The sequence below is a fragment of the Cydia strobilella genome, chromosome 20 (assembly GCF_947568885.1).
Source record: "Cydia strobilella chromosome 20, ilCydStro3.1, whole genome shotgun sequence".
Lineage (NCBI taxonomy): Eukaryota > Metazoa > Arthropoda > Insecta > Lepidoptera > Tortricidae > Cydia > Cydia strobilella.
The window spans coordinates 11,770,261-11,785,614 of NC_086060.1; the positions used below are offsets into that span (position 1 = coordinate 11,770,261).

General features: G+C 37.0%; 1 protein-coding gene across 1 annotated transcript in view; it reads right to left on the reverse strand.

Moving 5' to 3' along the window:
• The window catches only part of LOC134750691 (dedicator of cytokinesis protein 1), a 114,842-nt gene extending 103,588 nt beyond the window's left edge, over positions 1–11,254 (reverse strand). The window contains exon 1 of the mRNA XM_063685927.1: positions 11,108–11,254. Coding sequence (XP_063541997.1) covers positions 11,108–11,153 — 46 coding nt within the window. The 5' untranslated portion in view covers positions 11,154–11,254. The remainder of the gene's footprint in view (positions 1–11,107) is intronic.
• Between the last annotated feature and the right edge of the window lie 4,100 nt (positions 11,255–15,354).

The following is a 15,354-nucleotide window of genomic DNA, read 5'->3' on the forward strand; positions in this document are numbered from 1 at the left end:
CCTGATACAGGATGCCGTAGTGATAATTTAGTTGCGGCGCGGCTTATCGCTATAAAAATATAATGTTATCTCTGAAACATAATCAGGAGAAAGACAATGGTTGCAGTTGATAATATTAGTAATAATGGCGGGCTAAACAAAGACAACATTGTTTTGGTTGTATTTTTAATATTTTTTTACTAATTGTACCAAATTTTCATCATGCATTACGTACTATGTGGGTACGGTAAACGTGAGCTGAGAAGGAGGACGGCTCAGCACTGGACTCGGCTGGAAAGAGCTGCAAGTAGTCGCTCAAGATAGCGAGGTAGATAAGTAGCGAGGGACTCAAAAACACGAGATGTAAAATAACTTTGCTCTCGTGTTGCACACATAATTTTTTTACCTCAGTAGTGAGAACATATTAAAGGTTAAAATGTATTTCGAATTACACAGAATAAACAGAAAAAAAAAAGTATTATAATATGTACGATACGATAAGATACGATACGATACGAAATGTAATAAAAGTATGAAGTTCATGGCCTTCACTAAATTAAAAAGCTACATTGTTTCACTCCCTGGAGTGAGGAAAGTCGCACTTTCCTCACTCCAGGGAGTGACGAAAGTAGGCTTGTTCGAGCTGCTGAGGTGAAAAAATATTTACAGGGTTGTTAAGATTAACTTAATTAAACACAGTTGACAAAATGTACCTGGCATAGAAAAATACAGTCAGGTTACCGTGGTTCCTACACTAGGGTTAGCTTGTCTCGTTCTGTTTTAGCACTACATATTACGCGCATGTAACACCTCTGGAGTTTCAGGCGTACATAGGCTACGGAGATTGCTTAACATTAGGAGGGCCGTATGCTTGTTTGCCACCGACGTAGTATAATAATGCGTAATGCATCTGTGTTAACGTTCGTTAAATATGTATCAAATATTTAAATTTTACTTTGGAACTGGGCCGGGGCAATTTCAAACGGAAACTTTAATGACAAAAATGCCTTTTAAAACGAAAATTATGACTTTATAAGTTTATATTGCTACAGCCGTTATTTTCATAACAACCAAATGCATAATATTCGAAATATATAATCTTTGATAACGGTTTATAAGGCTGCGTTTCCACCAAAATTGTGCTAATTTGCGTAGCGAGGACTAGAGCTGTGCTGAGCGAGGATGCGAAAATGGAGATTAATATATTGCAAGCAAAGCATGTGCAGAGTTAATTTATAATATTAGTAGGGATATTAGTCGGCCTGCTACTTGGTGGTCCACCGTGTCAAAGGATTTAGAACGAGCCCAAATAAATCCACAGACAACCCAGGACAGACGGTCCTGGCGCATGAGAATGAGGAGAGCCGACCCCAAATAATGGGATAAAGGCAAAACGAAGAAGAAGAAGAAGTAGGGATATTAGTGGTTCATATAATTTTCGTTAAACTTAGGTGATCTTAAATCCAGTATACAATTTAAAAACGATATTTCGCCGTCTCCCTAAAAGTTAAAAGCGAACTACATTATAAAACGTACTGTTGTTTAATAAAACAAGTCGTTTTCAACGAACTAGTGCGGTGAATAGCAATGAACCACACGTAATGATGGATGGTAAACTTATTTAGGCGAGTGTACCTTGGAATACGTGAGTATTTAGAATATCCTGAGCGTCGGGTACCTATTCGTCTTGTAATTGTGGTATTTTCTATAAAAAGGGATCTTATTGTCGATGGCGCTTGCGCCATTATATACGATGCACCGATATAAATTAGGGCTCCCGGTATCCGTGTTACACGCCGATACGAATACCCGTGTTCTTAAGCCCGGCGGTACTAAGAACCCGGTTTACACGGAACCGCCGGGATTCGAAAACGTTTCGAAGGAACGTTCCCAAGAAACGTATCTCAGACACGTATCTCCGTTTACACGGGTACTTAAGACCGTTCCGAACGGGTCTGAATACTCCGAACCAGTTTGAGCCAATGTACAATGGTAACAAGGTCCACTATTATTATGTTGACTTCAGATGAATTCGTTTGTCGTACGATTTTTAAAGTGAAGCTTTTATTCTATCGCCCCAATTTATTAAGTTAAGATTAAAACCGCGATTTTAATACCGTAAATCGAATTAATTTCCGATTTTTTTTAGTTAAATGCCTACAATCCGAAAAAAGTTTCACTTGCATCGTGGTTTCATAAAACCGCACAATTACTTTTTTTTATTGTTTTTAACCGTATTGATAAAACATAGGTACTTTAATAGTAGGTATACATAATTTTTATTTTAAACTATTTATATCATTTAATAAAACCGATTGCTTCTAAGCTAATTACAAAAATTTGATATCGATCATAGTTTTTTTTTATAATTACATAATGGTATAGTATTTTCGTTAATAATAGGTGTGCAGACAGAATACAATATTAATTAAAAATAACAGTTTAATTATTTCGTGGTTATTTTTATCTCGGATCTATTACTGCTTTGCGAAAACAACAAACCTGCCAACGGCGCAAAAAAGTTATTAGTAGGTACACAAAAGCGGGATTATCGAGTAATTTTACCCAAGAACCATAAAAACCCATACTACCTTGGATAACTTGCGATAATATTGCTAATTACATTAAGATAGATCTTTAAATTGGTAATCATTCATAATTCACTTTGGTCACTTTCGCACTAGCGTTTAGGTAATAAACTTAAATGCGCACGTTGCCGACCGGTGGTCCATCCATCCATTGTTTTCCAATATCCTTTTGTTTGTCATCGTCGAAAACATGTAGGTTCCCAAACTATTATCACAAGTGTCACTGCCAATTACAAGCTTTATGTCGTTGTAATAAGGTCAAAACATCTGCACAAGAAAATGTTTTCAATTGTTTTGTAGCTGCACCGCACTAAAAAGCGTTTTACTGTGGTAAGAGGTACCTAAAGTAAAAACAATTAGAATTTATTGAGAAGGTACAATTTTATCAAGTTGATTTAAAGTGTTTATTAATAACTATACCGACCCGCCCCGGCTTCGCATGGAGAGTCAAGCATAATAAAATACATTCTGTAACAAGTATTCACTTCGGAAGCCTAATAATATTAAGAGTTCAATGTCCATTTATCTGTCACCACCCACTAGGCTGTATCTCATGAACTGTAATAGCTAGACAGTTGAAATTTTTACAGATGTATTTGTACGGAACCTTCGGTGGGCGAGTCCGACTCGCACTTGTCCGGTTTTTTTTTAGAAGTTAATAATGGGTTAATTATTCTTAAAATATAGACAGACAGCCATGGCGCACTTTTTTGTAGACCAATGAAAAAGAGACAAGTCCACCATACATTGACATCAAATAGATTGGGCAGCGTTTTCGATTAAGCCAGCGTGATTTTTTCTAACTTCATTAGCAAACATCGTCATATTTCTACCAATTTAAACAAAACCTTAACAAAATATACACATAAACATTCCCAAAGAAAAACTTCATTCCTATGAATGTGAGGTCTGGTTATCGCGAACATACAGACAGACATACGGATCCGGCGGGGGACTTTGTTTTATAAGGTTTACCTACATTATGTGACAAGAAATACAATTTCATATCATGTTCTTAAATTAAACTTAAAATAAAGAAGCAAGTTAAAATTGTATTTTTTTATAAATACTTAATGCCAATTTCGAACATTAGTTTGACTTCCTGCCTACATACTGAACTCGATGGTTCTAATATTTTTTTTAAATAGGTACTAGCAGGTTTTTATATTATATTGCTAACCCGCAACGTAAAAAAAAGTAGCTATTTAAAGTGCTATATAAAATACTATACTTTGATAAGAAGCGTGAATACTCTTAATACCTATTGCAAGCAAAAACTACATGCTCAAGAAAGGAGTTTCTAAACCGTTTATTGAATTTCGACTCTATGACCCACGGAACAAGGTTAAATATGACAGAAACTCGTCATGAATCTTTTGTCTATTCATTTGTAACTGGCGTTCGTTCCTTCGCTACTATCGTCAAGGACGTGTCCGGCGCCACGGATAAATAAGATACGTATCTTCGAATACCCGTTTATCCGTGTACACGGGTCTTAACTACACGTTTCTTAATTAAACGTGTGGAACGGGCCAGAAAACCGTTTACGTATTATTCGGAAACGGGTATTCGAAACGTGTAAACGAAACACGGATTCGACCGCGAGCCCTAATATAAATAGGTACAATGCCGCGCGACTAAATACTCACGTATTCCAAGGTACACTCTCGTACCTTGGAATACGTGAGTATTTAATATCCTGAGCGTCGTGTACCTATTCGTCTTGTAATTGTGGTATTTTCTATAAAAAGGGATCTTATTGTCGATGGCGCTTGCGCCATTATTAACGATGCTCCGATATTAATAGGTACAATGCCGCGCGACTAAATACTCACGTATTCCAAGGTACACTCGCGTACCTTGGAATACGTGAGTATTTAGAATATCCTGAGCGTCGGATACCTATTCGTCTTGTAATTGTGATATTTTTAATAAAAAGGGATCTTATTGTCGATGGCGCTTACGCCATTATAAACGATGCTCCGATATAAATACAATGCCGTACAACGCGTAAGCGCCGTCTACAATAAGGTCCCTTTTCATAGAATGTGTCCCAATTTTTGGACCCTCTAGCGGCCATACAACAAAAATTGTCAAGCAAATTTGAATTAATGTTCTTAGAAAATAAAGCATTGCTTTATTTTAAAATCAAACGAAACAAAGCAAAAGCAACTCTGTTCCGTTTTTAATAATGATTCAAATTTCATTGGAAGTAATTTGTATTAGTATTAGGATATTGAACCTCAAGAGGGTAAAGAGGAGAGGGATTTAAATATCATTTTTCCGAATTTCTGTGAGATATGTCTGGCAGATGTGGCGGGAATTGGGCCCAAATGTGTCTGCGGACAGATTTCCTGCAGATACATCTGTTCCCAATCTATTGACAAATTTTTCCGCCCCACATCTCTGCCAGACAGATTCCACGGACTGATGCCTGCTGATGTCAGTAGGCTTATAGCATGAGAGCGCCGCGACAGAATTTCGGGCAATATAACTTATCCGTCCCATTCTAACAGTTAGTATATTCTACAGTTAGTCGTAAAAAAAAAACAAAAAAGCTCTCAAAATCATATTACTTTTTGGCAACCGAGTTTTTTTAGCCAAATTTTGCCACGCGGATTCCGAATTTGCCGGTTGCCCAGTCCTGGAAGTAAGATATTTCAAATGGCGGCTAAATATCCTAGAATTCCTAGACAAAGTGCGTCGGTTGCAAAACTACACGTATTTATAAAATGGATGTTAGATAAAATGATCTCAAACCGAGTCATAAGTCAACCTCCAATTGCTTAAATTGGTCTCCAATTGGTAGAGAAACGAGAAAATTCCCACGCTCTAATTACCAATATGATCTTGAAAAACACGGTTGTCTTGTCACGCGAAATTCCGTGCAAACAAACTTATGGTTCCCTGCTCGCGAATCTCGCGAACTCCCATGGCTGCGCTTTTTTTTGAAAAGCTCTACACATAAGATCGAGTCAGTTATTTTTGCGGCCTCTGTTGTGTAATTTTGTGTTTTTTTTTATTTCAGGTGACTTGTATGGAGAAGCAAACGCCTTCCTAACATTTATATAGGGCTTGCATTCCGGAATTTCGAAATTCCGGAATCTCGGACAAATTTTCCAATATTACAATTCCGGAATTGAGACCACTGAATATCGAATTCCGGAATTGGATTTAAGTACATTTATTAGATTTTAACTCAAAGTAAAAATTCAAACTTTTTATTTGCTAAAAACGCACGTACATAACAGATGTTGTTTTAATACGGTTACTACTGAGATTTTTTAGGAAACTACACTATGCTGGTGTTGTTAGCTGTCACTGATGAAAGTCTGAACTCTGAAGTCTAACAGCATGCATTAACATGCCTCGTTAACGTAACCATCGATTTTTTTACTTTTGATACTTGCTAAAGCAACGCCATACATTTACTTGCCCAGAATCCTACCTACGCGAAAATTTTGATTTAAATTTTATAAATATTTGGATATTTTATTCTCAATTCAGAAACAGGTTTCCTCAATGAAAGATTTTGGATCCTGTAGCAGCTTATATTATATTCTGGAGTAGAAACTTCCGGAATCCGGAACTTAGGGAATTCCGGAATTGGGACCCATATTAAAAATCAGTTCCGGAATTGGAAACCGTCCGATAATGCAAGCGCTACATTTAAACTACAAGCGAAGGAACTTAACACGAGATAAGCCGTCTGATAAAATTGGGCAAGCGCATTAGCATATGTGCAAATTGCACCAGCTGCCGTCGCCATATAAAGTGCATACAGATTAGGGTGACCAGTCGTCGCGACGTGTTCGGAACATCCCAAGTTTCGGTTACTGAAATTGACCACGCCCGGGAATCCTATTCGGGAAAGAACATTGTCCTGAATTTTGTTAGATCATTAAAAAATATACGTAAATAAATATTTTTTTTCTATAAAAATCTCAATGTACTATAGAGAAACTGTATTTTATTTTTTATTTTGAGTAAACATTTGTAAAACTAGTGCCTCTGTGAGCTGTAGACCTCGCGAGGAAAGCTTTAAACTGAATAAATGTGTGGCTCCGCCATTTTGAAATAAATAAAAAACTGAATTAACAAACTCCATTTAATCATCAAACCTGCTCACAAAATTTCATCAGAATCGGTTAAGAATTCCGACCTGCAGATGAGAACATCCGGACTTATGAAAGCATTTTTGCCCAAGCTAAAAGGTAGACCTTCGCTAACGCTCGGTCAATGACACGGAGAAGCGGAACTGTCAATTTCAAGCAAGCATCGAATTAAAACGCGGAAAAGAAACTTATCATTTTAATTAAATTATTGTTTTTCTTGTATCCTTTGCGGCAGAAAAGAAACTCCTATACCGGCAAATCTTCAGAAAATTCGCATTTGTACGGTATAACGGCAGACAATCGCCGAATCGAATCGAATCGAATTGAATCGGAGTTCGCCTTTGTACATCTTATTATTTGTACCATGTAATTTTTAACCGACTTCAATTTCATAGAAGGAGGAGGTTCTGTATTCGGTTGTGGCTATTTTTTTTTTTTTATGTATGTTCACCGATTATTCCGAGACCCGTGGTCCGATTTGAGTAATTTTTTTTTTTAATGTGTATATTTGTACAATAAAGAGTTTACTACTACCACTACTACAATTCGTGGAATGCTATTTATTACATGTCCCGAATTTCGAATGTGGCTGTACTGGCTGTCCCATAAAATAGGAAATTCGACATGGGTATAGTACGGCTACCACCGGTTTGACACTGACATATTCGCTAACGTGTGCGTAACTTACTTTCTATGCATCTCGCTCGTACTCGCATATTAGTGCAAGCGAGATGTATAGAAAGTAAGTTACGCGGACGTTAGCGAATATGTCAGTTTGATAATGCTAAAGCGGTCGTTAAAAGTGGAAAAATAAATAAGAAAACTTTCATTCGGTAACGGAAAATTTCGATCCCCATACAATAATAGAAGCTTCCGAAAATTTTCAATGTGTAAATTTCGCAATCTTGGAAACTGTCCGACGGCACATCAGTAGACATGGTAACCCTTGTGCAGATTATGTGCAATGTGTTGGTTTGTTGCCAGAATTTCGCGATTATGATACCGAGCTTTTGTGCTTTTTTTTTTGCGAGTTCGCTTATACTTAGGGAGTAATGCTTAGTTTATTTATTCATTGTAAGTTAAGGCGAAAGGTTTTGAAATAACGGATTTAATGGTAACGGTAAATCGTGGACATTATCGTTGGCGAAATAGCCGTACAGGATATATCAGTTTCTTTGGGTGATATCCGGACTTTTGTCAGGATATTCCAAATTTTCACATGACAAACTTAATAACACTAAGTCAGAACTGAGTATTATATTCTTTGTACTGCAAGTCCGTAGAGTTTGGTCCGACTCTAGGAAATATTAGCTAAACAGGGAAACGCCAAACGTGCGAATAGCTTGTAAACGTAATCGGATATAGACACGCAACGTTTTTGTTGGACTTTTATGAGAAGCGTTACAAAGTTACGACCATATCATCGCAGCGTAAACGCATTATGGTCAGTCTGTACGTGATAAGTCTGAAAATTTTGTTATATTTTCACCAAAAATCGTGTTTTTTTTTAAATAAGTCCCCGACAAGCTTGGCCGAATTACACCTTCCCATACAAACGTAGCCGCTCTCATTTTAAAACTACGTGTTGGATTGTAATGAAACTTTGCACATACAATGACATGAGGTATATATAGGTCTGTAATAAGTTTATATAGCTCCAGTTTATAAAAAAAACGAAATAGGGCGAAAACAAGTTTTGTATGAAAAACTTAAATTCGCTTATCTGTAGCTACATAAACTAATTACAGACATAGATATACCTTATTTGTAAGTACAAAGTTTCAGAGCAATCTATTTAGTCGTTTTAAAATGAGAGCGGAACTACGTTTGTATTGAGAACCGAGCTTGCCGGGGCCGCCGGGGACCCTTAAGGAAAAACTTAAAAATAAACTGAAGGGAAACTAAGCCTTATAGGGATTAGTCCGGTCTCATCCCGATGATTTCCGAAAAGCGATTGATAATTATCAAATGTTGAAATAAATGAAGTTTTGTACATGAGTTGCAGGACGCAATGGTTGTGGTACAAAATATTGTCTTCAGTTACCGCGATAGTTACACATGAAATAAAATTATGAAAACGGATTATATCGCGTATATTGAATTTGTATTTGTGGTACAAGCCGGGATGCGAACCCACGACCTCCAGCGGTAAAGCACGAGTTGCATAAAAATTAATTCAATTGAGCGAATATTAATATTGACAGCGTGAATGTTTTGACTGTAGACAATTGGACTTCCTCAGGTGGCGAGGGGCCTAAAGGGGTCACGATACACGAATCTGAGGGCCTAACCATTTAATTTGCAATGTTTGTATGTTCGGGTCAAATCTAGGGTTAAACTCCATTATTCGATTGAGCTGAAACTTTGGGTGACAATGCAATATTATGGTATCATGGCGCTGATCTGTTGATGGACACAGAAGGTGGCCATAGGAACGATGTGAAAAAACAATGCAACCAACTTGTGTATTCGTTAGAATTGTCTCAATGAGTAGGTATTAGCTGCCTGTTGAAAGAAAAGTTCAGTCCGCATTAAAACATAAAAGCGTGTAGCAAAAATATTTTTTAGGGTTCCATACCCAAAGGGTAAAAACGGGACCCTATTACTAAGACTCTGCTGTCCGTCTGTCTGTCACCAGGCTGTATCTCATGAACCGTGATAGCTAGACAGTTGAAATTTTCACAGTTAATGTATTTCTCATTATTATTCACAACGACGGGACTTAATCGCGTAAAATAAGTTTAAATTTACCTCCGACGTTTCGAGGACGGCGTTGTCCCCGTGGTCTCGGAGAAGACCCGTCGTTGTAAATAATAATGAGTAAAAATCGTGAAAGTTTAACCAGTGTGAGGAAGCAGTAGAAATAATCAGAATTCTGTTAATTAAATCCTATTTATCAGCTTCAAAATACACTTTACGTCAAAGACAGTCCTAGTTGGGAAAGAAACAAAATAAAAAACTGGCCAAGTGCGAGTCGGACTCGCGCACCGAGGGTTCCGTACTTTTTAGTATTTGTTGTTATAGCGGCAACAGAAATACATCATCAGTGAAAATTTCAACTGTCTAGCTATTACGGTTCATGAGATGCAGCCTGGTGACAGACAGACGGCCAGCGGAGTCTTAGTAATAGGGTCCCGTTTTTACCCTTTGGGTATGGAACCCTAAAAATTGTGACTACCAAAGTTGTCATTTTAAGGCCATTGGGGTTATAGCAATCACCGGATTAGCAAGGATCCAGATTTGCAAGACTACTGTAGTCAAAGGCAAATAATGGCGGTTTGTTAAAAATAATTGAATTTCTGACTATTTTGCAATAAATTATTTGACAAATATGACAGATTGTTATGATAACATAATGTTGTGTTCCTGCCGGTGAGTAAGGTTGCCAGAGCTCAACGAGGGAGAGGAGTGTTAGGGTCGGCAACGCGCGTGTGATATCTCCGGTGTTCCAGGTTTAAGCCATACAAGTAATGGGGAGCATTTTGATTTCAAAATCCCAGACTGTTTTCCCAAGAACCAAAGAATATTTTTTATTAGAAAAATAAACAATTTATAGGGATAACAACAAACTACATTTAACATGTCTTCATACTTGGCAATCAGAAGCAAAGCAACTGAAGTGTATGGTCCTATAATGACGGAATAAAGGCAATATTGCTGTTATTTACCTGCTTTTATATTTTCCCATAGTGCATTGTACTATGGGATATAAAAGGCATAAATAGTATAGTTATTCATTTGAGGAAACCCGCTAACTATAATGGTAAAAGGAAAAATTTAAAGCAAAACAATATGTATAATTATAATTCAATTACAATACAATCATAAAGAGTCGATGAGTTGAACAAACAATGCTGTTAGGAATTTAAACATGTTTACATTGTCTTACTGAACAAAAACAAATAACACAAACACACCAAAGGTTATGATTATGATGTCATTTTATAAGCATACTTTTTAAACTTGGCCATAGTATAAACAATATTTTTTTCCAAACCCAACTTAAGTTTTAAAATTATTTTTTAAATTTGATTTTTTTTTAAAGGCAAGAGTAATCCGCCATTAGCCACCATTAATTTTACACTGCTTTAATTCATGGCAGTTTCGTTATAAGGTCAAGGAAAACGACGCCGTATGTCACATTGGATTCAATTAATGCATTAGTTATCAATCAAGTTACTTAATCATCAGTAACACAGGGAGTGGCCGTCCGTACAAGACCATGTTTCAATACTTTATTGCATAAAAATATCAGTAAAAAGTGTAGTGATATCACTGATAGTATTAGGGACACCGTGCTGATACAATGTTTATATTTATCTCGCGCTGCGGGGGGCATCCTAGTAGCAACAAGTGGTTCAACTTCCCATAACTGATCACGACAAATTTACAGCCAAAAGTAACTTTATGAATCAAAAAACTCACCGACGGCATAGCAGTTTTCATCTTCGATAATTCGCCACACAGTCATACTGATAAAACACTATTATTTTGTAAAATTTTAGTAAATCGTACGGCTCGTCATTTTTATCTCGACTGAGACTTTGTCAAAACATGTTGTCTATGGTGAGAGAGTAGTGATGTACTGCTATCGTAGTGTAGCACCAAGCGTACCGGTTAACGATAACGTTAACCGTTATTAACGTTATTGTCTATGATTTGATTTGTAAAAATAATGTCTAACGATAATATATAAATGCTATACCCTAAAATTGTGTTGTTTATTATAATGTGATAGTGAACAGCTTCTACAAAAACTTCTGTAATATGTTTAAAACAAGCCACACAAATTAACGAGGTATGCCACTTAGTAAACCGTTTTGGTTAAAATTATGAGAAAAAGATTATTATCATTTTAGCTAACTGAAATACACTGTTTTTAGGGTTCCGTACCTCAAAAGGAAAAAAACGGAACCCTTATAGGATCACTCGTGCATCTGTCTGTCTGTCTGTCCGTCTGTCACAGCCTATTTTCTTCGTAACTACTGGACCAATTAAGTTGAAATTTGGTACACATATGTAAGTTTGTGACCCAAAGATGGAAATGTAACGTAAACATATTAATTTTAAACACGGGGGCCACTTATGTGTAAATGAAAAAATTTAAAAATAAAGTTTGTGAAACTATATCGTGTTACATACTAAATGAAAGAGCTCATTGTGAGAATCTCAAATATATATTTTTTATAATTTTAAGATAAATAGTTTAGAAGTTATTTAAGAAAATAGGCAAAAAATGACCACCCCCCCCCCCCCCCCCCTTTTATCTCCGAAACTACTGGGTCAAAAATTTTGAAAAAAATACACAAAATAAATCTTTACCTATAGATCACCGGAAAACCTATTAGAAATGTGCAGTCAAGCGTGAGTCGGACTTAATTACTTAGTTTTTGATCCGACCCCTACGGGTTTTTTGAAGACATTTCACATAAAAAATACATTGTTTAAATTGTGTAATGTACGGAACCCTTGGAACGCGAGTCCGACTCGCACTTGGCCGGTTTTTATTTATATTATTATGAAATATGTATATTGTGTTTGTTTTTATAGAAACACAGTAAGCTAAGCGGCTTTAGCGGAATAGACATAGGTACTTATTTTATTAATTTTTTATCTACCTATAGATAAAAATGTTATATCCTTATATCCATTGCTCTAAACATAAACTCACAGCTTTAAAGCTCAAATTGAATAGTTATCTAGCCTATGTTAAGTTATCCTACTTTAGCTCCTAGTTCTAATGTTTTGCTTTGAAACCTGCACCGTCCAGCGTCTAAGGCTAGCTTTGTGCAGCGCCTGAACAAACAGCAAGATGTTGGATATTGGCATGCAAATTGCTCACGCCATTACTGCAGGCGCTTATAGACGCTATTATTAAGTAGTGTAGTAGGAAGCTTTTGTACGCTAGCTTAGTCGGTAATTTACGTGAAAATGGGCTTATAGGGAAATACCAAATTTCTTTCGTATGTAGCTAGGTACGTACAAGGGTAGGAAGACGTGCCCAGCGGTGGACGGTAGTCTATGTTGATTATGAATTGTTTTGTGTATGTAAATTTTCCTTCATTTAACTTAAATTAAAAGCTAATAGGTATTTTAGCTACAAAACCTCCGGTGTCAATTAAATGTCCCAAACGGATTTGCACATCCCACATCAGTAGGCTCAAAGGGGTTTTTCCACTTAAATTTATTCTAAGCTTAGGCTCAAAGGCCTTGCCTCTTTACTAAATTATTTAAATTGTATTTTAGTTAAAATGCATGGTATGTAATACCAATTGAGGGACGGGTAAGATCAACCTTTTCGTTTATTTTCATAAAAAGGCAGGTAAAAAAAAACCGCTTTCGTTTCACACTTAGCTAATAGCTATAGCTACTCATTAGGAATTTTTACGATAACATTAGGCATTGTTATTAAATTAAAATTCCTTAATATGTTCACATATTGAAGAGCACCCTACACACTACAGTTATTTTGATCGACAGACATACTATAGCCCTTCGAGAACTGTCCATCCATTTCCCAATTGTCCCATCCAGTCTTCCCAGAAACATTCTTCAGATAAATAACTACAGATAACACATTCTATTGACGGTAACCGCCATTCTTGGCAAGCTTTTCAAATATTGCGATTCCTAGGGAAAAGCCGACTTGGCAAATCGCCATTTCACATTACCTACAAAACATCCTAAGCGCCATGTAATTTCTAGTAACATAGGGCGTTTATTATCAAAAGGAATGGGAGCGCGTGTGTGGAATTACAACTTTGACAGGCAAAGTGTTAAAGCCCAAAATCGCACGAACCGATAGTGTGAATAGTGATGTGCTGAAAACCGGAAGCTTCCGATTCAAAGAAATAATGCTAACTTTGAGATACCTAAACGAAGGGTAGAACTAACATTAAGCTAATTTTATGGTTGAACTCGCGTGTTTTTAGTCACCAAAACTGCAGCACGGTACGGTAATATCAGAGGGCCTACCGCGAACGCCGAAGTTCGGAAATTGCGGGCATCTTTCTCTGTCGCTCTAATTAAGCCTTAATTGGATTAAAAGAGAAAGATGCAACTTGCGATCTTCGGTGTTCGCGATAGGCCCTCAGATATCTTACCTTGTCCATAAGGCCCCATTCGCACAAGGGCTTAAAAAGCGTTGCATGTGCGACGCACCCATAAGTAAGAGCGAGAAAGCGGTATCTCTTTCTCGCACTTACTTATGGGTGCGTCACACACGCAACGCTTTTTAAGCTCTCGTGCGGATGGGGCCTAACTGCACGGCCGATTCGGTTACGACGACTGCTATTAACTCCGTTGATGTCCCTCGTGTGCTCGCAAGTGGCTGATGTATTCGATCTTGTTAGTTACTGACTGCTAACCGTCAGTGTTAACTGTCTGCTCCACAAAAGTTAACTGCGATGTGTATCCACAACTGTGTAAGTTCCTATACGAACCGTCTCAGGTAAAACCATGGTAAAACCTATAAATATTCCCGGAAATTTCCTTATAGCACATCCCTACTGAACTCCTCAGAAGTTGAGTATAATTTGATTAAGGCGACATGTTGTCCTAAAGAGGAAATAGAGCACGTGGGCAAATAAATTTTCAGAATTTTGCGAGGTAAGAAAAATTGGGAGAAATTTCGGTGTAAATTTGTTGAAGCTGGCAGATTTTGGATATCGTTTTTAATACCCTATACACGTATTTTATTTTGGAAAATACAGAAGAATGTACAAAATTTTGTCCCTTTCTACGACAAACGATCATCAAGGGATTCAAGGCCTTGTTAACCCTTAAATAAACACAAAAAACAGGCAATTCGAATTATTATTACGCCGACGTGATCACCGATCAGTCGTCATAGAAAATGACGTGTCGGGCGCCTAGGCCCGGGCCTGGGGCCGGTCTAGCATGAGTCATACTTAACTCCATTCAGCCGTCATCTAAATAGAAAATCCTTTACCAAAGAAATGTTATTAATAGTTATAATTTAAGGAATAATACCCTCGTCAACGGTATTAATTGACTTGGCGACACACTGGCGGATTTACTATGTTTTTGATGGAATCTAATAATTTTGATATATTGCGGTGCTGCGTATATTTACCTACGGAGATTAAGGAGGTATTTAATATAAGATAATATAGTGTAAATAAATATGTGCCCTTTTCAACCAAACGGGTACTTATTGTCGCTTGTCAGTAAGGCGCTATTTCCATATAGCTTCAATTAGAAATCAACCTTATCAACAAGTACCTTTTAGTTGAAAACGTCCCATATATTTTCACCAGATTGTAGGCTCTCCTTATTCTTCAAAGCTTATGAGAAACTTGCATTCTCATCAAAAAAAAGTTCGTGCGTGTAATCTTTACGCGCGATTGAAGTAAAACTTCTTTGATACGTTTATCGATGTGTTGGCACTTTGACGTGGGTCTTATTGTGCGTGTGTCACTACATGTGCGTTACTTCCGTCAGAAAGAAAATAAAGTAACCCGTTAATTTTTATCACGCTTGTGCCGGTATTTTCGCCGATATTTCAAACTGTCAATAACCCTAAGTAATAAGTGACATCAACTATTTTTCAGCACTTCCGAAGCACTACAAGAAACCCTATCCTTAGGAAACCACTTTAGTATTATTTATTACAGGGCCCTTATTCAGCTCTGAAAATTGGATTAAAAAAA